General features: G+C 42.1%; 1 protein-coding gene across 1 annotated transcript; it reads right to left on the bottom strand.

Moving 5' to 3' along the window:
* Positions 1 to 5276: 5276 nt before the first annotated feature.
* Positions 5277 to 24474, bottom strand: LOC139464152 (solute carrier family 22 member 6-A-like). The gene is made up of 10 exons (XM_071245683.1): positions 24389 to 24474; positions 19619 to 20021; positions 16028 to 16258; positions 13766 to 13962; positions 11127 to 11360; positions 10399 to 10533; positions 8355 to 8443; positions 7199 to 7319; positions 6113 to 6185; positions 5277 to 5752 (listed from the first exon to the last, which is right to left on the bottom strand). The coding sequence occupies exons 2-10, from the start codon at positions 20000 to 20002 to the stop codon at positions 5573 to 5575; spliced, it is 1644 nt and encodes a 547-aa protein (XP_071101784.1). The 5' UTR covers positions 20003 to 20021; positions 24389 to 24474; the 3' UTR covers positions 5277 to 5572.
* Between the last annotated feature and the right edge of the window lie 1107 nt (positions 24475 to 25581).

Below are 25581 nucleotides of genomic sequence, written 5' to 3'. Positions count from 1 at the left end.
TCCATTTTCTACTTTATGTCGCCCGACGATAAATATTTGTTAGAAATATATTTTTATTTAATGTCTTCAAATTTTCATGTTATATATTTCGAGCGTCCATCCATTATTTGAGGAAAACAATCCGAATGAAATTACGAAATAGGACTAAGGCTACATGAGGTCGCCTGCAATGCACAACATCACACTCTATGACTATACGGACTTCGACACAAACAGATAAAAACTGCAAAAGTAGCAATTCTAAAATATTTTATAATTATTTAACACACCTTTACGGTGTCTTTGACGCTGGTCATGAGTGAAAAATTCGGATAAATTCATCCCTACACGTTCATCAGTCATACTTCTCATTTAGACACGAAAAGTTTTGTTCTGGCGACATGATCATTCTCCTCGTGATCTTGAAATTCAATGTAGTATATGCTCTTTTGTGAAACACATACTTGTAAACCAGATGTAATATTCAAATGAGATGCTCACACTACACTTTACGCCTGTTACGAACCCTACTTCGTCGGTGAGAATGGTCGTCTTAACATTCACGAACAAATGCAAATATATGTTAACATCAACTCCAGCGAATAATCAGTTCGATTAAGATTCCGTTGGGCGTAAGACAAAAGAACAATGGTGTAGGAGATTGATTTGAAGAGAAAGAAGTGTGTGCAATGTTTTCAACATGGCAAACCTTTCTTTATGTCTATCGACATCTGTAAATCATCGGGACATGATCCTCATAGGTCAATATATATGATCATATATTTACTGTTGCCGGGATGAATTGAAACGTTTGGGTACAAAGAGAAAGAAAAGTTTTGCTCATTTAAATATCTTAGAAATATTTATATTATTATATAAAGAAATATAATTAGAAATGAATAATATATTTGTATGAACAAACGCAGCGCAGCTATTTGGTATCTGCGCAAACTGTATAGCTTCAAATAAGTTCTTATTTTATAAACACTTCACACAATTTTGTCTTTCAAATGCATCAGTGCGCTTCCATGTCCACGTTTTGCAATAATATTGTGAAGAAGATTCCGACATGGTTTGCAAACAAGGGCAGTTGATAACATCTTTCTACATTATGCAATTCTGAGGCAATATTCAAAAGAACTTAATTCCTTTTCAAATTTCTTTCTCATCTCTCTCAGCATACTGATAAATGTATCAATATATTAGTGTGAACGAATATGGGTTGGTCACACAAAATTAAATGATTGCAGGACTTGGTTTGGTGTTATGAAAGTTTAGTGTTTACAACATACAGTTTATGGTTTAGTGTGTACGGGACCCGACCTGGTATGACCAGCAGAGGTTTAAGTTGCACACGAGCTGGTGTCGACGACACAAGGTGTAGAGGAACACGAGCTAGTGTAGACGGCAGTAAGATTAAAGGAACACGAGCTAGTGTGAACGGCACAAGGTTTAGGGGTACACGAGCTGATTTGGACGGCACTAGGTGTAGTGAAACACGACCTGGTATAGACGGCACAGGGTCACTGTGTGAGACTCACGATCTGGAATGGACGGCTCAACGTTTAATGTATACGGAACACGATCTGGTGTGGACCCTACAAGGTTTGGTGTAACACGATTTGGTGTGGACCCTACAAGGTTTGGTGTCACACGATCTGGTGTGAACCCTACAAGGTTTGGTGTCACACGATCTGGCGTGGACCCTACAAGGTTTGGTGTCACACGACCTTGTGTGGACCCTACAAGGTTTGGTGTCACACGATCTGATGTGGACCCTACAAGGTTTGGTGTCACACGACATTGTGTAGACCCTACAAGGTTTGGTGTCACACGATCTGGTGTGGACCCTACAAGGTTTGGTGTCACATGATCTGGTGTGGACCCTACAAGGTTTGGTGTCACACGATCTGGTGTGGACCCTACAAGGTTTGGTGTCACATGATCTGGTGTGGACCCTACAAGGTTTGGTGTCACACGATCTGGTGTGGACCCTACAAGCTTTGGTGTCACACGATCTGATGTGGACCCTACAAGGTTTGGTGTCACACGATCTGGTGTGGACTCTACAAGGTTTGGTGTCACACGATCTGGTGTGGACGCTACAAGGTTTGGTGTCACACGATCTGGTGTGGATCCTACAAGCTTTTGTGTCACACGACATTGTGTTGACAAGGTTTACTGTGTGAGACTCACGATCTGGTGTGGACGCCACAAGGTTCAATGCATGCGGCTCACAGATCTGTTGTGTTTCAATTTAATTTTGATTTTGCTATTGTGTTTACGCCAACAACTCATTGACGGATATGTAAAAATGAAATTAAATGGGAGTTTACAAATGTACCGAACGACAAGTTTGTTTGAAGGCAATTATTTAAATGGGTAAGCCAAATCGTTTTTCGAAACAATAAGACGTTCAAAAAAAGTCGGACTTACACCACCCATGTTTAAATATCAATACATTAAATATTTACATTAATAGCCAATCGATACAAAAGCTAAACATCTACTTCGAGGTTCTGGTAAAATAATCCTCCATGTTCACCGTGGATTTTCAAAAGAGATGCATTAAACATGAGAGCACCTACACACTGTCGTTTACAAATACAAAAGTTCAATATGCATACAAAAGCATATTGATTTTTGGCGTTAGTTCCAACAGAAAGCCAAGTATACGCGGATCGAGCCAACGCTTGAGGACGCGCTTACCATAGGTACGTAATTTTTAATTGCCTTGAATTGGAAAAGGCCTTGAATAATTCAAAGACAGTTATGCGTCGCTATGACAACACGTGCTGAAGAAAAATCAATATGTACAGCATGGGACATCGCTGAATACCCGGATCTACGAACAGTTAGAGCCCGGATGTGACATGAATCTCAAACGACAATTGGTGACATGACAAAAGCTTATATGGTTAATAATATATCACGTTTAATGTTACTTGGTAGTGAAGCAAATCTATTATCAGTGGTGTGTTTTGGTATATATGTTGGTTATTATTTATTTGGTATAAAACATGTATACGACTTATAGAAAAGCTGGCAAGCGATGGGGTTTCACGACCTGATTTCACTTTGTGTTTCAACCAAATTAGTTCTGTATTCTCTTAGGTTTTCTCTTACAACGACAATCCATTCAGGAAAATGACAATCCTTTGCAGAGGTAAACCCTTGTTTAGCTTTAATACAAACAAAGGACCAATACATGATAACACTCAACGGGAATGTTTCAGTAAACATACCACAATGTGTTGCTACGTTCAGGTGGGGAAACCAAGTGTTCACCATTGTGTCGTCATCATCATCAAATATTTAAAACCCTGACATAAAACACGCCATACTGCGATGAAAGAATAGAAAGCGTTGTACAAACACACACACATTGATAGCTAGATAGCTAGATGGATAGATCGATGTAGGGTTGTATATATACAGCTACACCGATGTAGGGTTGTAGATATACAGCTACACTGATGTAAGGTTGTAGATATACAGCTACATCGATGTAGGGTTGTAGATATACAGCTACACTGATGTAGGGTTGTAGATATACAGCTACATCGATGTAGGGTTGTAGATATACAGCTTCACCGATGTAGGGTTGTATATATACAGCTACACCGATGTAGGGTTGTATATATACAGTTACACCGATGTAGGGTTGTATATATACAGCTACACTGATGTAGGGTTGTATATATACAGCTACACCGATGTAGGGTTGTATATATACAGCTACATCGATGTAGGGTTGTATATATACAGCTACACCGATGTAGGGTTGTATATATACAGCTACACTGATGTAGGGTTGTAGATATACAGCTACACTGATGTAGGGTTGTATATATACAGCTACATCGATGTAGGGTTGTAGATATACAGCTACATCGATGTAGGGTTGTATATATACAGCTACACTGATGTAGGGTTGTATATATACAGCTACACCGATGTAGGGTTGTATATATACAGCTACACTGATGTAGGGTTGTATATATACAGCTACACTGATGTAGGGTTGTAGATATACAGCTACACCGATGTAGGGTTGTATATATACAACTACACTGATGTAGGGTTGTATATTTACAGCTACACCGATGTAGGGTTGTATATATACAGCTACACTGATGTAGGGTTGTAGATATACAGCTACATCGATGTAGGGTTGTAAATATACAGCTACACCGATGTAGGGTTGTATATATACAGCTACACTGATGTAGGGTTGTATATATACAGCTACACCGATGTAGGGTTGTATATATACAGCTACACTGATGTAGGGTTGTATATATACAGCTACACCGATGTATGATTGTAGATATACAGCTACACCGATGTAGGGTGGTAAATAAACAGCTACACCGATGTAGGGTTGTAGATATACAGCTATACCGATGTAGGGGGTCATATAAACCACCCTACGTATAGGGTATATACGTATTACTATTGCACACTCGTCCTTCTACAGACGATTAACAACCACGCACTGAGCATAAAAGTAATATAATAAAACATAGTTTTTAATCCGTGGATGAGTCTGATGTCATTTAAGAATGATTAGTGAGACAGAGTTTCAACGCTTAGAAGTAACATGTCAGTATTACTTCATAAAGAATAATCATGGCACCTACTTTCTGCCTCTACTGACGGACACCTAGTGCTTATCATCGGTTGCACATTGAATTGGCTAATTAAGCTTGACGAATCCATTACGCAACGTTTGTGAGGTTGGCACAATACTCCAACAATCAATCGTGTATAGTGATGGAGGGGAGAGGAAATTATCAGCAATCAATGACGATCGTCAATACTCAATAACAGTGCCTGGACACCATTATGTGTGTTGCCAAACCCAGAAACTGGTGGATGTCACAGACTTCCAGCCTCATCACACGAATTCTTTCTTTTGCCACCGAGGGTGTGACAAGAGGAATTGGCTCAAAGTTGTAGTCAAAGGAAGTTCGAAGTTTCAACATCTTTAATAATCACAAATCACAAATATACAGTACACAAAGAGATAGAAAAAGGAAATTCTGTCGCAGAGTTCGGGTATTCCAGGAAGCGGTATATCCAGCACGGAGTTTGTCTGTATACAGACTTCCAGGCTACATAACGTCATTCTTTATGTAGCAGTATAAAATCAACACGTAAACCTAAACATTACAGATAGGGCCTTTATTACTACAGAGGCTGTACAACATACGATGTACAATACAAGACTAATGAATTAATATATTCAACTTGACACTAACCTAAAACAATAAAAATAACGTTTTGAATTACTGAAACAATATGGATATACATGTCACGCTGTGACACTTTCAAGCATTTAGTCGAAGAGTAAATTGGTCTTTTATTATTGATTACATACAACAACACCACGAGAGGCACAGCAACTCAAAGGTATCGCAGCCATGAAGTAGAAACACTGATTAAGTTAAATGTCATGTTATCATGAATTCAGCTAGTTCAAAAAGCGACGAACAAGTAGGGATTCATTTGAATTAATATATAATTCAAACTGTAATGGATGTCACTTCAGGAATTTGAAATACAAACCGAGAATCACATCATCCTACTGTCACATCTTTGTTTCCTCAATGACAGAAGATGAGGTTATTTCGTCCGCACCCTCGACTTCTTGGATGGTATTTGGAAGTTTCTTCTTATGGGTCTCTGGAAGGAAGAACGTAGCCACGGCGACTATAACGGTCATGACGCCAAAAACGATGATAGGGGCCGCCTCGGATGTCTGCTCGCCCTGTATTGGGAACAACGTGTGTGAGCCTCATCCATGTACCACGCAGCCTTGGTACGTACCAAACTGAGGGCATTGCTATAATTCACGACACGCATGTAACAAATATTTGGACTATCTGAGGTGTGTTTTCCTTATTCTTCTCACACTGCACTCACTGACTCTTGTGACAGCCAGGAAACCCGGCGTACAAGCTTACAATAAACAAACTTATTATTAGACAGAACTAGTTCATGTGAACACCCACATTGTGAATTTTGGTGTGGTTTTGCCAACATTGACACTTCAACCTTATTTTAGCACATGAAGATGTTTTCCAGAAAGTGAGAGTACTGTATAATTGTATTCAAATTCAACACTTACCAATCTGTTTATCTGTGGTGCAATCACTCCACCCACACGGGTCCAAAATGCGCACGTCCCCATGCCAATATTCCTTCAATGAAACAAACAAGTTGTGAGTTATAATTAGCTCAGACAAAAATATAGACGCATAATTTACACTCAGAGAGAGTGAGTGAGTTGCATTTAACACCACTTTTAACAGTATTCCAGTTACATCACGGCGTGTCAGGTTAATGTGGGAGGAAAGCCCGACGTGATGCAGATCTCCGACGTTTACCACTTCGGTGAAACCCACGGGCACCGGTATGGTGCTGACAAACCTAGAAACATAATCGGGCCGAATACACTCAGCGAGAAGCAGTGTGATACAACATAAGGCGAAAGTTGTCATTGTGTATCCGATTGTATCAGCTGGAATCTTCAGTGAAGACAGGTGCTTATAATCATCTCCTAAATGGACATCATTAGTTATATAAGAAACAGTTTTTGTCAGTGTCACATTGTGTATTATCTTTCTCAGAACTTCTTGTCTTCTCTCAGTTGTCCTGATGACTGTTGGGTATATTTTAGACGTAACAGAAATATACAGCTGAAAGGATCTTCTCACCTGATGACTGTTGGGTATATTTTAGACGTAACAGAAATATACAGCTGAAGGATCTTCTCACCTGATGACTGTTGGGTATATTTTAGACGTAACAGAAATATACAGCTGAAAGGATCTTCTAATCTGATGACTGTTGGGTATATTTTAGACGCAACAGAAATATACAGCTGAAAGGATCTTCTCACCTGATGACTGTTGGGTATATTTTAGACGTAAGAGAAATATACAGCTGAAAGGATCATCTCACCTGATGACTGTTGGGTATATTTTAGACGTAACAGAAATATACAGCTGAAAGGATCTTCTCACCTGATGACTGTTGGGTATATTTTAGACGTAACAGAAATATACAGCTGAAAGGTTCTTCTAATCTGATGACTGTTGGGTATATTTTAGACGTAACAGAAATATACTACCGAAGATATCTTCTTATCTGGTGAATGGTGGGTACACTGTAGACATAGACATTAAATATACAACTAAAGAGATGTTCTCACCTGATGACTGTTGGGTACACTTCAGACGTATAGAGAAATATCAAACTGAAAAGTCCACCCACAGCGAATCGTCCAACGATGGCGAAACCAGTTGATATGAGAGTTAAGTCAACACCAGAATCTAAAAAACGAACATACATTTTTTGCAGGTGTAGTATATTCATTTAATAAATTCATTTTATTCTATTTAGCAAAATCCAGGATTGCGCATAGCCATTACTCCTAGATTGGTCCAAATGTACGTCGTGTGTGATACCACCAGTCCAATGATGGTCCAAATGTACGTCGTGTGTGATACCACCAGTCCAATGATTGGTCCAAATGTACGTCGTGTGTGATACCACCAGTCCAATGATTGGTCCAAATGTACGTCGTGTGTGATACCACCAGTCCAATGATTGGTCCAAATGTACATCGTGTGTGATACCACCAGTCCAATGATTGGTCCAAATGTACGTCATGTGTGATACCACCAGTCCAATGATTGGTCCAAATGTACGTCATGTGTGATACCACCAGTCCAATGATTGGTCCAAATGTACGTCGTGTGTGATACCACCAGTCCAATGATTGGTCCAAATGTACGTCATGTGATACCACCAGTCCAATATGAGCTGTCGACTACAGGCATGACAGGAACAGAAGGGAATAGGATTTCCCGCTGCTTTTAAGATGTACAGACAATGTCAGTCGACATATCACATTACTAAGAAGTGACCTAGTTTTACATGACAGGATAAGGAACGTTAATATTTCAAAGAGTTCTGGGTTTCCAGCTTCAGCTTCAATCAACCCCCCCCCCCCCCCCCCCCCCCTTCTCTCCAACAGCCAATTCTGGACAAGTGTGGCATCTCAAATCGTGATGGACTTTGAATAAATGAGGGTGTAAAACGGAGCAAAAAAAGACCGAATACTGTTTTTTTTTTTTTATCCCGGTGGTTTAAATACCTATGACTTCTCCACAAAATGCATGTTTATCACACAGAACTTGGTGTTTTGCACCAAATCATGTCTGTCTACCGCGGTTGTGTTTGGTATGATGTTTCATGTCACTTGTATCGAGTTTGAACCTCCCATAAAATTGTGACAACCATGTGCGTCACGGTAACTTTTGTTGGTGAGTGTATTACCGAGGACCTATTATACAAGTGTGTACCCGTCTCTCCTGAAGGTAACGCCCCAGCTATTATGCACGTCACAGCAGCCAGCAGGGCGAAGGAAATGACCGCAACTCTTCGTTTAATCCTGTAAAGTACAACATATATAATCCACACAAAAATATAAAGTCTCAGAAATAGGCAATATTACTAGGGGAAATGGATGATAGACCTATTGGTGTGTATACTGACTTCAATGATATCCTAGAGAAGGGTCTAGGGTACACTTATCGATGTGTGTGCTGACTTCAATGATATCCCAGAGAAGGATGTAGGCTAGACATATCGGTGTATATGCTGACCTCAATGAAATCCTGTAAAGACAAGCTGAGTAGACCTATCGGTATGTATGCTGACTTCAATGATATCCCATGCCGGATGTAGGGGAGACCTATCCGTGTATATGCTGACTTCAATGATATACTGTAAAAGCAAGTTGGGAAGACCTATCGGTGTTTATGCTGACTTCAATGATTTCCTGTAAAAGCAAGTTGGGTAGACGTATCGATGTGTAGGCTGACTTCAATGATATCCTGTAAAAGCAAGTTGGGTAGACCTATCGGAGTGTATGCTGATTTCAATGATAGCCAAGAGTAGTAGGGGAGACTTAACGGTGCATATACTGGCTTCAGCGCAACTATCCTTAATGTCTTAAAGAAACACTGTTACTCAAATCGTTTATGAGGATTGGCTGTTATCATTTGATTGTGAATGCTGAGTCATACATATCCTCACCTCGTTCAACTAATTGCCAATGAAAGGCATTAAGCAATGGCATTATGGCAGCAGCATGGGTCGATATTTACCAGTATTCATAATGCTATCAGTTTTTTAATAATAGTTTACACACCTTGAAAAGGGTATTTTGCTCTATTGACGTAGACATTCGTCTTTGTTCATACTGGACTATTTCATTCCTATTGTTCAGGGAATGAGGATACCAGTGATGACGCTCCCGAAGGTCGTATGTGAGACATGATCTGAGACATGCATCTACTCAATGTATCTGTATGGTTGAAGGGAAACATATAATAGTTTATATGTAAAGCCTTTACCTGCATAATGCACATCACTAGTTTCAGTTTTAAGATATATGGAGGAATAGTTTGGTATTCTGAATAAAATTTAAATATGAATAGCGAAAAACATTGAATCATATACCTTGTTTAAACGTTAAGGGCTATAACTTTTTGTCCTTCACAACGCTTGTGACAACAACCCGGTACCATAAAACTAATTAGTCCCACAAAAGAGGAAATTTGTTTCGCCGCGGATAATCCGCAGTAAGTCGGCGTAATGTTTGCGTAGCTACGCAGAAATAACGTTAAAGACCTTTGCGTTGTTGTACACAGATGTAATGCTTAGTTGTGGACTCGCATACCCTGATATGTTGACTTACTTCATCGTGACACAGATGGGATGCCCTATGTTGACTTACTTCATCGTGACACAGATGGGATGCCCTATGTTGACTTACTTCATCGTGACACAGATGGGATGCCCAGTACTGGACTCGCTAACCCCATGTTGACTTGCTTCATCGTGACACAGATGGGATGCCCTATGTTGACTTACTTCATCGTGACACAGATGGGATGCCCTATGTTGACTTACTTCATCATGACACAGATGGGATGCCCTATGTTGACTAACTTCATCGTGACACAGATGGGATGCCCTATGTTGACTTACTTCATCGTGACACAGATGGGATGCCCTATGTTGACTTACTTCATCGTGACACAGATGGGATGCCCTATGTTGACTTACTTCATCGTGACACAGATGGGATGCCCTATGTTGACTTACTTCATCGTGACACAGATGGGATGCCCTATGTTGACTTACTTCATCGTGACACAGATGGGATGCCCTATGTTGACTTGCTTCATCATGACACAGATGGGATGCCCTATGTTGACTTACTTCATCGTGACAGAGATGGGATGCCCTATGTTGACTTACTTCATCGTGACAGAGATGGGATGCCCTATGTTGACTTACTTCATCGTGACACAGATGGGATGCCCTATGTTGACTTACTTCATCATGACATATATGCCTATGATGTAGGCCAGCATTTCGACGCAGCCGCCGATGAAGAAATTGAGATACTTGTTGCCAGCCAGTGATGTGATCTTGAAAGTCAATCCATAGTAACCAACTGCAACGGCAAACCTAGATCCACAAAAACACCATTGGTATTAGATTAATAGGTGATTGAATATATCGTGCGATAAGCAATGTCAACGAAACTCTTCAGTCTTGAGAAAAAAGATGATAAATGAGGATCTATTTCTGAACGAGGGATTCGTAGTTACGTATTAGAGACCAGTATTTGTCGAATGGTATTTTGTATATTGTATCGTGACACATTTCGTGAACGATTCGTGTGTATTATTTCATACACATCTAATATATTATTTCTAATATTACATCTTGTTCGGAGACATAAAAGTGAGTGAGTGAGTTGGGTTTAACGCCACTTTTAACATTATTCCAGTTATATCATGGCGTATCAGCTTAATGTGGGAGGAAAGCCTGAAGTGATGCAGGTTTCAGACGTTTACCACTTCGGAGAAACCCACGAGCACGGGTATGGTGCTGCCAAACCTAGAAACATAATTGGGGAGAACCGGGATTCGAACCTACAATCATAGGTCTCTGGCGTACCCAAGGGACGCAACTCACAGCGAATCGCGGCGCCTTAGACGACTGGGCCCGCCGTGCCCCCGGAGACATAAAAGGTCCAAACGATAATTTTTGATCACCATATGTAAAAGAGTAGAATACTTCGCTTCCTCATCTGGGGGGTCTTCAACAGATCAAAGAGGGTGTATTGCTGTTTAGGAGACGCTCCTTTAGCTTCTACCAAAGAACGCACCGATGCCCACGATTCCTTGGGGAAGTCCTTCCTGTTGAAGGTGGTTACCCTGGAGACGTACTTCTCCGCGTCGGCCAGTCTTCCACGCATTATCATCCACCGCAGGGATTCTGGCATGACGCTGGGGTGCGAAAAAAACAGTGATCCGTTTAAAATTATCTTTATTGCAATTTCATCATTATAACACTTTAAAATGAGAACGTTTGGTGAATCCACATCACTTTCTAGTTATCTACGTAAGAGGCTATTAACGGGATCAAGTGGTCAGGCTCGCTGACTTGGTTGATAAATGGCATCGTATTCTATTTGCGTGGGTCGATGCTCATGATATCAAACACTGGATTGCCTGGTCCAGACTCGATTATTTACAGACCGCCGTCATATAGCTGGAATATTGCTGGTTGCGCCGTTAAACAACAAACAAACAAACGTTCTGTCATTGGTTCAAAATAAACTAATGTCCAAAAGAAACGATACCATGTGTTTGAAAGGACATTACAAAAAAACTAAACGATACAGACATTTCAAATTGGTATATGACTTGTGAGTAATGTTTTCACAGTATGTGTACAAAAATTCATTGTAATCAATCCTTTACAATCATGAGGACAGACATGTAAAGACGCGGGGGGTCCAAAATGAAAATTTCATTTGAACACAGTTGATGAGTCAAGTGTGGAAAATGTCACAACACACGTCTCAAAGTCACGTTAGTACCGGGTATGTCCACCGTGAGCGCCTATACACGCCAGTACACGTCTACGGTATGATGACGTTGGGGGGATGCGTTGCCATTCATGGAGGAGGCATTGTTCCAATTCCTGGAGGTTAACTGGAGGCACAGGGCGATTCCTGAATTTGCGGCCGAGAATGTCCCACATATGTTCAATTGGGTTCATGTCCGGTGAACATGCTGGCCATGGTAAAACGTGAATGTTGGCGTTTGCTAGGAAGTTCTGGGTCAGCCTTGCCGTGTGAGGCCTCGCATTATCGTGCTGGAAAATGATACCATTAAGCTGTTGTTGGATGAATGGCACCACAACTGGTTGTAAGATGTCATCAAGATAACGCTGCGCATTCAGGTTTTCTCGAATAACGACGAGTCTCGTTTTGACGTCACCGCAGATTCCACCCCAAACCATTAAACCTCCGCCTCCATATGGCCTGACTCGATAGATGCAGATCGGTGCCAAACGTTCACCTACTCTTCGGTACACACGCTGCCGGCCGTCGTTCCTGAAGATGCAAAATCTGCTTTCGTCAGAAAACATGACACGTGCCCAGTTCAACCGTTGCCACCGTCGAAGTCGCCTGGCCCATATCCGTCTGTTGAGTCGGTGTTGAGGTGTCAGGAACGCTCCGCGGTAGGGGCGACGTGCTCGGATACCATGAGCCCGCAGTCTCCTGTACACGCTCTGTCGACTTATCACGTGTCCCAGTGCCGTCCGTGCTGTTAACGTCGCCGTTACGAAGCGGTTCCGAAGGTGAAGTACCCGGATGTGGCGGTCTTCAAAAGGCGTGGTCACCTGTGGTCTCCCGGTTCTCGGCCTGTCTGCTGTCTGACCTGTTTGACGCAACCGCTGCATTAACCTGGTGACGGTTATGCACGCGCATCCTAACCTTCTGGCGACGTCGCGGTGCGTAGCTCCCTGTTGGAGCATTCCTACGGCTCTCTCTCTCTCTCTCTCTCAATCGCTGTCAAACGTGGCATTTCTGTTGTGTGCTTTTTGTTGCTGTGATCCCAACGTGTCGGGACAGCAGTTTTATACAGAAGATATGCACGTGCATTTCGTGTTACGTGACGGGACGTCATTTGGGCAAATTGCACGCTTTTTTCTCAATTGATCAAATGTTCCCGGTTTTATCGACCGAATACGTTTGGTTTGGAACGTAGGATACGCAAGAGTACCTTTTCAGACGAAAATTAACTCTTCATAATAAAATATTTCGAAAAATGTGTGGTATTGTTTCTTTTGGACATTAGTTTATATGCAGATACTTTTATGAACGTGGAGGCAGGCTAGTTTGCGGTGCGGTCTAAGGTATGGTTTCCAAATGTTGAACAACATTTGATTTACATTGCCCCTGTCGTTCTCACTTTGGTGACACAAACTATTATTTTGTTAAGTTTTTATCAAGGTAAAACATATTGTGACTTTTTAATATTAGATGTTATGGATTGGGCTTGAGTTAGGTGCGGTTATTTATCCCCTCATTGGTCCGTTGAATATCAAGATTCAAGATCGAAAAGAAAAACCGGAAATGGCGGCCCCCAACCTAACCACGACAGGCTTTTGGAATCACTTTTCTAAGTTCACTTTTGGTAAAAAGAAGATCGTAGTGGATATTTGGAAGTGAGTAAGGACAAATTCGTATATGGATGTCAACAATATTTTATTATTTGTAGCCGTTGGCTACATGTTTCTAACTGGTCGACACGTATCCGCCAGTAGTGACAGAAAACTGACGCGAAACGATGCAGGGATGAGGGGATAGGGCAACGCACCTAGGTGTTCAGTCACCCACCATATGTAAAACAGAGCCAGACCGCTTGGAATGCTGATTGCCAGCTGTATGTAGCGCCAGTCACGGACAAGATATGCAATGGCCGCAATTGCAATGACACTTGCTCCCCAGAAACACTCTAGAATCGCCCCAGCTAGAGGTCTATAGGCCGGGACAAACATCTCAGCTACGAGGACATATGTACTTATCTGAAGTCCCTGCAAGAGAGTGCACCTATTACAGTTTGGCTGTATTAAATACCACATGCATACGATGCTATGACCGTGGATGATGCGCTCACTCATAGAAACATGTAAATCTTTCTACGTCATTCTGAAAAGAAATCAAATGTATGTGGCCCAAACAAATCAATCATCTGTCTTTGGATTATATTTGTTTGAAGTGAGGAGTAAAAAAATGAATTGTTTACTTTAAAAGATATGAAATTAGATACCATTAATTTTAAATATCTAAAGATTGTTATAATTTGTCTCTATAGATGAAAATATTAAAAGATAATTAAATGAGTGTTTTTATTCTGTCCCAACGTATCGCTGACAGGTTACTATAGATCGGTAGCAAAGCATGGTAAAGTGTTCTCGGTGACCAAATCACAATCAGAAACTAGGAAATAAAAAAGTATTCAGTGGAACAAGTAACCAGTATGCTCGGCCTATTTATTTTTCAATCAGCTGATACGAATGAGCTATTAAGGGGAAGGTTCACTAACACGAACACCAATCAAACATATCCATATTAAAATATAATGGACCGCCTCCGTGGTCTAGTGATAGAGCGGCCGCCTGGCCACATCATACCAAAAGACGTGTAAAGATGGTACTTGATGTTACCCTGTCTGGCGCTCAGCATTGGGGCTGAAACAAGGACTGGTCAGCCGGGAGTCTGTATACTGTGTCCGAGTGTGGTATTCATGTTAAATTATGGGCTAGCAAATCGGCATCATTCCGGACAAGTACAAGCAGACACACACCAGCGAGCACGGACATTCACACGCACGCACACACACACACACACACACACACACACACACACACACACACACACACACACACACACACACACACACACACACACAGAGTAAAATCCTGCAACGGTACTATTCCATTACGAGGGGTGGATGAAAAGTTCTGAACTACGTATTGTACACCTTGACAGTTTGGATGTTTAAGTACAATACTTTTGAATCAAATACACAAGCAGACAGGTTATTTCTACAGGCATCAACGTGACTATGTAATTTCTGTTGATGAAAATGGACAAAATTGGCTACTCCGCTGTTATCAAATATCTCCACTTTAAGGGATGATGCTTCTTCCTTTGCCGCTGTTAAGAGGTGGGCATCAGAGTTGCAGAAGGAAAGGGAGAACCTCGAAGATGTTCCAGGATCAGGGATGACTTCAACTACCACCACTAAGCAAAATGTTGATAAAATACATGATATGATTGTGGATGCTCGACGACTAGCCAATAGTTAAGATATAGCCAAGAGTTAAGAATATTCCTAGGAATGAACTGGGCATGACAAAGGTTTCCACACGCCGAATTCCAAGACTTCTGACTCCTGACCAGAAACGCCCCGGATCGTGAGAATCTCGTCGTTTTGAGGCAGACTCAGCTGATTTTGTTGAGCGATTTGTAACCATGGACGAGGCCTGTGTTCAACACTATCAGCCAGAGACTAACCAACAGTACACAAAGCAGTGGAAACATCTGACGTCCAACAGCGGGCAAGGTGATGACTGGTGGATTAAGCACTCCAAAGGTAAAACCATTAATTGCCTATAGTATTCTGTCTGCTTAAGCGAATGTCAAGGCTAAACGTCCGAATGTCAAGGCTAAACGTCCGAATGTCAAGGCTGAACGTCAGGAAAACGTCATGGAACATCCTCCGTAATCATCAGATTTGGCACCGTCTGATGGCCACTCTTCCTAAACTCGAAGAAAGAACTGTCTGACAAGCTTTGTGTAAATGATGGTGAAGTCAGTTCTACTGTGGAGGACCTTTACGTCACCAAGCGCGGAAGCATTCAACACCAGTGGAATACAGGTACTCCAGGATCGTTGGTACAGTATGTGGACTTCGATGGGGATTATGTTGAAAACTATTAAACAACTAACACCATCAGTTTAGTCCATCATAGTCAGGCTCAGGACTGTTCCGTCACACATCTACCAACATGATATGCCTTAAATTGAAACAATTATAAGTGAGTATTTACAGACAAATATATTGAATGTCGTATATAAAACTACTTCGTGTACCTGTAGAAAGATGCCTTCCACAAATCGGAGACAAACAAACCAGGTGTAGGATGGGACAAAGTGTATTCCAAGACCGATGACCACGGGAGCATACAGAGTGACCAGCATTATTGGTCTGCGGCCAAACCTATCCGACAGGTACCCGAACAGTAGGCCTCCCAGCATCACTCCACAGAAATAGACGGTCGTGGCCAGGCTTCTCAGGCTGTCGTCATCGCATACCAAGTCCCACTGTTAATAAAGTAGGTTCATGCTACATTATCAAAACAGAAGATAGAAGTCGTAAACATTGAACTACACAGTTGCCGAACATTTTAAAAGATTTTTAACAGTTTCGCAATTTGAATGGAACTACACTAAAATTACTCCATTTTAATTTGGCAAATCGAAATTAAACAAATACACAGCGTAGAAACACATTACGCATGCATCTAGCGTAGCAAGTTTAGTATTTAGTTGACATAAGAGGTTTCCGGTTGTAGTTTCATAATTATCATTCCGAATGACATTATCTAATACATGTATACTCTGCAAAAACAAAAGAAACGCAAAAGTAAATATCTGACAGAATGCAAAAGACGAAATTAATACCAAAAACGAATAGGTCATTTCTTCATGGGTTAGGATTGACTAGCGTGGAAAGAATGAGGTACTGCAGAAATCTGGTGAAAAGATGTGAAAATCGCACAAACACTTCTACGTGAGAGCCCGGCGCCGAAACACAGCAACATGATATATAGGTGAAAATTACTTGTTTGGCTATAAAAACCTTAGGTTTTCATTTGCATGCCTTCACAATCTTACAGCATGTGAACAATGAAAACATGCCACTGACTGACGGAAGCCCAACGCAAAAAACATCGGCCGTCTGCGAACAGGAGAATCATCTTTGTTTTTTCCACGTAGCACCAAGCACCTTTACAAGACTGTGGAACACACGGGGCAACACGTGACCTTCCCAGATACTGTCGACAACACACCAGAGCACAGGTCAGAATCATACGGCTTCGTCATTCATACCTCTACAACTTCAGCAATACCAGGATTGCGTAGGATATCAGCCCAGGCAGTGAGGAACTGTTTACGCGCTTAAGGTATTCGAGGTGTTATTTTGACGGACCTGCCGCGTCGTCTGCGACGTCAATGGTGTCAAGATCATAGCGTATGGCCACAGCTGCGATTGAGACAAGTTTGGTTTAGTGACGTGTCACGTTCAATGCTTCGCAGTGCGGATGGTAGTCGTCGTGTTTGTAGGCTTCGCAGGGAACGTTATGCACGAAAGTGCATACAGGAAATGAACAGATTTGGTGGTGGTAGTGTGATGATGTTGGCAGCCTTCTCCTGCACTCCTATATTTGGTGCATCTTCTAGGGAATTTAACGGTACAACGTTACACGGATGAAATTCTGCGGCTAGCATTATGCACCAAGCGAACGTCATTTCCAACAAGACAACACCCGACCTCACACGGCAAGACAACAGCCTTTTTCGGAAATCACAACATCCCTTGGACATGGCCCCCAAGGTCTCCAGATTTAAACCCAATCGAACATTTATGGGATGCTCAGCAACAACAACAGAACCTCCGACAGTTGTCACGAGCACTTCAGGCAGAGTGGGTGAACGTTCCCCAGGCCACAATTCGGGATCTGATTGCTTCCATGGGACGACGACGCCAGTCAGTTTTGACTCTAATGGTGGTCTCACAAGATATTGAAAACAGATGACCTTCACCTTGAAAATATACTGTTCAGTGTGTGTTATATTTTACCTCAGTCAATACCAATATATAAAATATACATTTAAAATTACTTTTGCCTTCCTATTTTCGCAGAGTAGATATATACTGAACAACAAAAGTTCCTTTGACAATGAATAAGATTTAATGCAAAGTTATTATTTTTACCAAGTCTGAAACAATTTCGGTTTGCAACAGATAAAAGACTCCTGTAAGTGTTCAAATGGTTTAATTTGCCATACTGACTTCAGAAAATGCGTGATTTCATAATAAAAAAACACGAACATGCCAAAATGTCAATTTACAAATCAATAGCGTGTGTGTCCACCTCTGGTTGCGATGCAAGCAACACATCTTCGTCTCATGGAATGGACCAGGCGTCGCACAAAGTCCTGTGGGATAGCTGTCCATATCTGCTGGAGTATGTTTCGAAGTTCCTGGAAGATCTGTGGAACACGTGGTTGACGTCGAAGGCGCCGGTCCATCTCGTCCCATATATGCTCGATTGGTCGAGAGATCAGGGGAGCGAGCCGGCCAGGGGATGACATTCACGTTGTTTTGTTGAAGAGAATCCTGAACAAGTCGAGCAATATGAGGCCGGGCGTTGTCATGTTGAAAGGTAATGACTGGGCCATGACGACGCAAAAACAGTAGAACAACAAGGCCGATGATCTCGTCGCGCTGTCCATTGAGCATTTCCTCTACCACTATCAAACGGGTCCTCTGTCTTGCTGTAATACCACTCCATACCATAACGCTGCCGCCCCCGAACCGATCTTCTTCCATGACACAATGATTGACGTAACGTTCACCTCGACGTCGGTACACTCGAATCCGTCCATCGCTATGGCTGAGGTGAAAACGAGACTCGTCAGTGAATAGACCTTGTCACCACTGCATGGCCGTCCAGCGTAGACACTGTCTGCACCACTGTAGACGTGCTCGACGGTGAATTCCAGTCAAAATGGGACGTCTGGTGGGTCTTCTGGCGACAATCCCTGCACATCTGAGGCGACGACGTTCGGTTTGTGAAGATATTCGTCGAGGGCCAGGAATGCTTCTTGCAGTCACTGTTGCTGGCTGGAATCGATTTCGAAGGTGTGTTGTTCGAATCCAGTTGTCTTGTCGATTATTGGTTACGCGTGGCCTGCCACTCCGAGGATGGTCTCTGACTGCATTCATCTGTTGCCAACGTTGCCATAAACACTATATGGTGTCTCTGTTGACGTTAAATTGCCTTGCAACATCACGTTGACTCGATCCTGCTTCAAGCATACCAATGGCTCGCAGACGCTCTTTTTTAGGAAAGGCGTGGCATTTCGTAATGTTGAATAATTGCCTAATTTTGTTGTTTTTCTGAGTCGTTGTTGTCAGCACGATGCTAAACAATGCACATGGAATCCCGTTAATACACATGTTTTTATACCCATTCTTGGGTAGTGAAATGCATGGGGCTTGCATAAAAGTCAACTTTTGCGTGGCATGCTTTTCTGTAGCAGTTTTTGTGACTTGATTCCATACATGTACTACAATATTGAAAACCGAACTTCACTAGTTTGAAAAATACACTAAAATATTGGTGGCACAGGAACTTTTGTTGTTGAGTATATGAGTTCAGTGACGAGGAGTAGCGAGTGTTGACTGCCATCAACAGCACCATTGAAGGCCACCTTCAAGATTTTGTAGGGTCCAACATGGCATATTGTTGTAAAAATTATTAAATCCTTCAAATTCAAAAGTGCAGCATAAAAAAAAACAGTTTACCGTATTAGATTAGCAAGGATATATATGCATATTGACATCAGAATGACGAGAACTGTAAGTATATATATAGCGTGACTATCATCATGTACCTCCGTCCCAATAGTTGTCTCCCTTCCATCGGTGTCATACGTCCATTGGCCAGGCTTACAGTCGAGGGTCAGGTTAACACCATCGTCCAGGAAGAGTTTTGTGTCACACTGCCCAGATTCTTGACCAATAACTGTCTTATTGGTAGAATTATGAATATAGACAGAAATATTTCCTACGGCGTGACAGGTTTGGGTGATCCGAGCGCCAAAAAACGCCATGATAACGTGGTTAAACACCAGCGGACAGTAGTTGAAACAGAGCAGTATGAAGACAAGTATTTGGAATCTTCCCGTTTTCCCCATCTCGTCGATCAGCTCATCCATCTTTATACTCAGAGGGGACACCTTGTCATCTGTGGCTCCAGGCGTCTCCATGGTGGCCATTTCCAGTGCGTTGTGTGTACTACAAAGAATGAGAGAGCAAGTTATATCACAGCATTTCATCTGATATCAGTGAGAATCCACGTGCAGGGGTATGATGCAATCATACCAGGGGTATGATGCAATCATACCAAGGGGCAGCGGATCCTGGCACCTAACGGTTAATAAGTAAGACCATAATCAAAAAGCGATACACCTTTGAAGTCTGCCCTGAAGAACTTCTTAACCAATATAGGGCACGGATGGCCCAATATTCTAAAGTACCGTAATTCACTTTGAAAGAAACTTTAAATCGTGGGTTCGAATCCCAGATTCACCATGATAATAGGTCTCAGTTTTTCAGCGCCATAACCCCAGCCCGTTTATTTCACCAAAACTGGTATAAAAAACGACTTTGACCCACATAACTTTGAGCTTTCTTCCAAAATCAAGCTGCTACGCTTTGAGTTAACCAGACTCGCTCAAGCATTCATTGCCAATAAATATATAAGGGTATATATGTACTGCACCTCAGCTGCAACCACTAATGGTAATATTCAACAGTCAGATGTCCATAAGTCACTTCAAATAAATGTATGGCGTGTCATGTCTAATTTATGTAGACCTGTGTCGTTAAACGTCCACCTTTGATGACAAGTATATGATACTAGGGAAATTGTATAGGATTGTTTGTTCAATGTAATTCCCAAATCCTTTTCCAAACTTAATAGAAAATGGAACTTTCTCACCCTGTTTGTTTGTTTTCTTTCCAGGTGATTCAAAAGTGCAAAGAGGTACTGTTTCGCTTGAGTACATAACGGATACACAACTACCCAATAACACAACTACAAGTAGTGAGCCGACCAAAATCAGGGCGCCAGGTGTCACTGAGCTGATACTACATCCCACCCGACAAATATCAGGGGGTCAGGTGTCACAGAGCTGATACTACATAACACCCGACCAATATAAGGGCGTCAGGTGTCACAGAGCCGATACTACATCACAACCGACCAATATCAGGGCGTCAGGTGTCACAGAGCTGATACTACATCACATCCGACCAATATCAGAGCGTCAGTTGTCACAGAGCTGATACTACATCACACCCGACCAATATCAGGGCGACAGGTGTCACAAAGCTGATACTACATAACACCCGACCAATATCAGGGCGTCAGGCGTCACAGAGCTGATACTACATGACACCCGACCAATATCAGGGCACCAGATGTCACTGATCTGATCTGATACTACATCACATCCGACCAATATCAGGGCGCCAGCTGTCACTAACCTGATACTACATCACATCCGACCAATATCAGGGCGTCAGGTGTCACTAACCTGATACTACATCACATCCGACCAATATCAGGGCGCCAGCTGTCACTAACCTGATACTACATCACATCCGACCAATATCAGGGCGCCAGCTGTCACTAACCTGATACTACATCACATCCGACCAATATCAGGGCGCCAGCTGTCACTAACCTGATACTACATCACATCCGACCAATACCAGGAAAGCAGGCGCCACCGAGCCCTGAGAAGGAAATGGTAGTGGTAGTTTTCGGTAAATAGCTATAGCTGATACCTTTGAAAGACAAGTAAGGATGTTGTAAGGACAGAGCGTTTGAAGACATCTTCAAAGAAGGAAGACAACCCAAGCGAATACGCATTGACCGAGGTCAGTTGAAGACTGCCAAGACCAGACAGACCTATGGAACCTATATACATGTCACTTACAGACTTACCAGAATTTGAAACAACTGCAGATCTTGTCGACAGTTTAAAACAAGACGTTTCACAGAACCATTGATTTGTCGCCATCTAAAGTGACCAAAGACAAGGATACATCGGTCTGGTTGCGATTGTGCTAGCTTAAGAAGAATAAACATTGAAGAAGACAACGGCGAAAGAAATCTTTTCGTTGTAAAGTGTCTGACAGGGTGAGACTGACTGACATGAGGACCCCTTTCACAACAAAATACCATGAGCGATGGACTGGGGAGAGTTTTATTATTGCCCACAGATTCCACGATGAGGTCTTGTTCTCTACAGAATATGGAGAAGACATACAGAGACGTATCTGCCAGTCGGAACTACAGGAAGTGGTTGTGAGGGAGGATGACGTGCGGGAAGTTGAGACAGTCCTCAAGACAAGAGGAAGAACCTTTTATTGTCAAGTGGCTTCACTGTCCGAAGAACTTAATTCATGGATGAAAGCATCTGCTGCAAATAGTATACCTAATTCATGTTAATTTTGGACTAGGTCCCACACCTTGTGACGACCTGAACGTACGGGGATATTTCAATGTATGTAAGAGCTCTGTACTCGTTTTTATAGCATCTTGTCCATAAATAAACTTGAAGCTGGATAATGTGTCATAAAGAGCCGGTCAACTGATCGCACTTCGCAATATTCCAGCCATATGACGGTTTGTAAATGATCGAGAATAGATGACATGCAATCAACCAAGTCATCGAACCTGACCACCCGATCTAGGTAAATTGGGACCAATATTCCCACGGGTTGGTTATTTAGAAATAAGTGAATATTCTCACCGAATATTCGCATGTCATAGATAATGGCGTTACACCAAACAATATGATAGCACTGTATAGTCGTTTGAGATTCTGCACACAAAACCCCGGCATTTTCGCTAGTGGTGTGGCGGTCAGCCAACAGGTGCAGACGCCTACCTACACTGGATCAGGAGACGTGTTGGTGACAATATGTCAGTGTTTTGTCATAACCTGGATGCCCACTGTTCAGATACAATGAGTGAGTGAGTTGGGTTTAACACGCTTTTAACAGTATTCCAGTTATATCGCGGCGTGTCAGCTTAATGTGGAGGTGAATCCTGAAGTGATGCGGGTATGGTGCTGACAAACCTAGAAACATAATCGGGGCGATCCAGGATTCGAACCCACAATCATAGGTTTCTGGCGTGCCCATGGGACGCAATTCTGCACAGCGAATCGCGGCGCCTTAACGACTGGGACACCCGTGCCCCCTCAGATACAATGAACTGCTTGCATCGAGTTATTTCATACAAGGAGCTTTAAACTGTACGATATAAAGTTGTTCACTAAACCAGCTACCCGTGAAGATCCGGGCTAGAATATTCGCCTAATCACCCTGTATCAAAACTGTCTCATAGCCTTTTACTTCCAAGGTTTGTTTTTGAGACCACCCCTATACCTGTTTTGTTTTCTTATCATACCGTAGACTGGATGGTATGAATTGAAAACCCCATAGCTTCGGCAGTTAGGTAATTCACCCTATCTATATTAATAAATGTTTTTCATCCATCTCTTTAAAGTGTAAAGAACATTTTCCAATACAGACTCCATATAGTGTACCATGGTTATGGCTATCCAAGTGTCATGTAACATGCATCATATGACCAATGTTAACAAAAACACGCAGCGTCATCTTGTCATTTTATAGGATGTACGTCTAGATGTTCTCAAAATGATTTTTGTGTGTGGAGTAGAGGTCCGTATCGTGTACCTTGGTTATGGCTATGCAAGTGTAATGTAACATGCATCATGGCTAACAAAAAAAACGCAGCGTGATTTTGACATTTTTGAAGATGCACATCTAGAATTTTCTCAAAATGATTTTTGTGTGTGGAGTAGAGGTTTTATGAAGACTACATTATTATCACTGTAACGGAGTCACGTGCGCATATTTCTTAGGTCCGTTTCCGACTGTCATCATTGGACTTCGAATAAATGTTTACTTCATGTTTTCAATCGAATTTGTCCCCGGTCTTGTTGATAGGACTCCTTGTGACTGAAATACTTCAAACGCCAGGTAGGGCCATCGGTAGTTACCCGACATTTCGATAACAACAGTCTGTGAAAAATTATATCCTTTTTTAACAGGCCAATTGCAGTTTTTTAGCATTTCCGATAGTACTTAAGTCAAGTCAACAGTGCTCATACAATGCTCGTGTGTGAGGTGGGCGGGATTACGGGTAGACAGTGGATAATATCTCGTTACAAGAGCTCAGCTTAGCTATCTAAATAGTGTCCTCGCATAAACTGCTGGTTGGATATGAACGTAAACCCTTGAGTAAACTCCCGGTGTCTACGTATTTCGGAACGTCCCGTGGACAGTTAATGCAGTGATGTTTAATACAATGCAGGAGTCTATTCAATCAAATTACAGTATAACACTGTATATACATTTTCCACCAAGGCAGTGACAGGTGTTTAGGGCTCCAGTCAGGTATATTGTAATCTTTGTTATTCACAAGGTCATTTCTACACACACACACACACACACACACACACACACACATACATACATATATATTCTTGTATCAACATAAGACTAGCTGTGTTGTTATTGAAAAAGTAACGCACAGTGACATGTTATAACTGTTTACTTACTGTTCACTTTGTGTTGCTGTTCAACCTTAAGGCAAAAACTCCAACAGCACAGGCTGCGAGGAATGAATGTTTACCGTGATGGCATAAGCTAAAACCTTCAGTGGTGGAACACTTACTGTGGGAGCCGTATAAAGAGATCGTATATCTTACTTTGAGGTACATGTTGACACGATGCAAACACTTTAAAAAATACAGTGACATATCTTATCGCATATATATCTTATCGCAACGACACAATCATCAAGCCTGCGCGCCCGGTGTATGAGACCCGTGAAGATCCGGGGTAGAATATGTCTTCAGCAACCCATGCTTGCCCATACTGTGCTTGTCGTGAGAGGCGACTAACGGGATCGGGTGGTCAGGCTCGCTGACTTGGTTGATGCATATTATCGATCCTAATTGTCTGGATCGATACTCCTGATATTAATCACTGGATTGTCTGGTCCAGACTCGATTATTTACAGACCGCCATCACATAACTGGAATATTGCTGAGTGTGGCGTTAAATAACAAACCAACCAACCAACCCGGCGTATAAGTCGCCTCTTAAAGAGCATAGGTTGCTTGGGATCGAATCGAATCGAATCGAATCTGATCGTAGAGTGTTGTAGATAAGAACACAAAATGTATTATAAGAGTGAGTGAGTGAGTATGGCTTTACGCCGCTATTAGCATTATTCTAGCAATGTCATGTGTGAGTGAGTACGGTTTTACGCCGCTTTTAGCATTATTCTAGCAATGTCATGTGTGAGTGAGTACGGTTTTACGCCGCTATTAGCATTATTCTAGCAATGTCATGTGTGAGTGAGTGCGGTTTTACGCCGCTATTAGCATTATTCTAGCAATGTCATGTGTGAGTGAGTATGGTTTTACGCCGCTACTAGCATTATTCTAGCAATGTCATGTGTGAGTGAGTATGGTTTTACGCCGCTATTAGCATTATTCTAGCAATATCATGTGTGAGTGAGTATGGTTTTACGCCGATACTAGCATTATTCTAGCAACATTGGGTCCGGGAACACATAACACTCAAATGGGCACATTTTATCCACGCGGTGAATCGAACCCGAGTCTTCCGCGTGACGAGGGAGCGCTTTAACCACTAGACCACCCCACCGCCCCTATTGTTATCAGCAATCGGGACTTCATGATGATAGCTCTGACAGATGTCATAAGGTATGTCAAGTTGCTCA

Source organism: Haliotis cracherodii, unplaced genomic scaffold (genome assembly GCF_022045235.1).
Source record: "Haliotis cracherodii isolate W230 unplaced genomic scaffold, xgHalCrac1.p SCAF_1, whole genome shotgun sequence".
NCBI classification, from domain to species: Eukaryota; Metazoa; Mollusca; class Gastropoda; order Lepetellida; family Haliotidae; genus Haliotis; species Haliotis cracherodii.
This window is presented reverse-complemented; position numbering and strand designations above follow the sequence as displayed.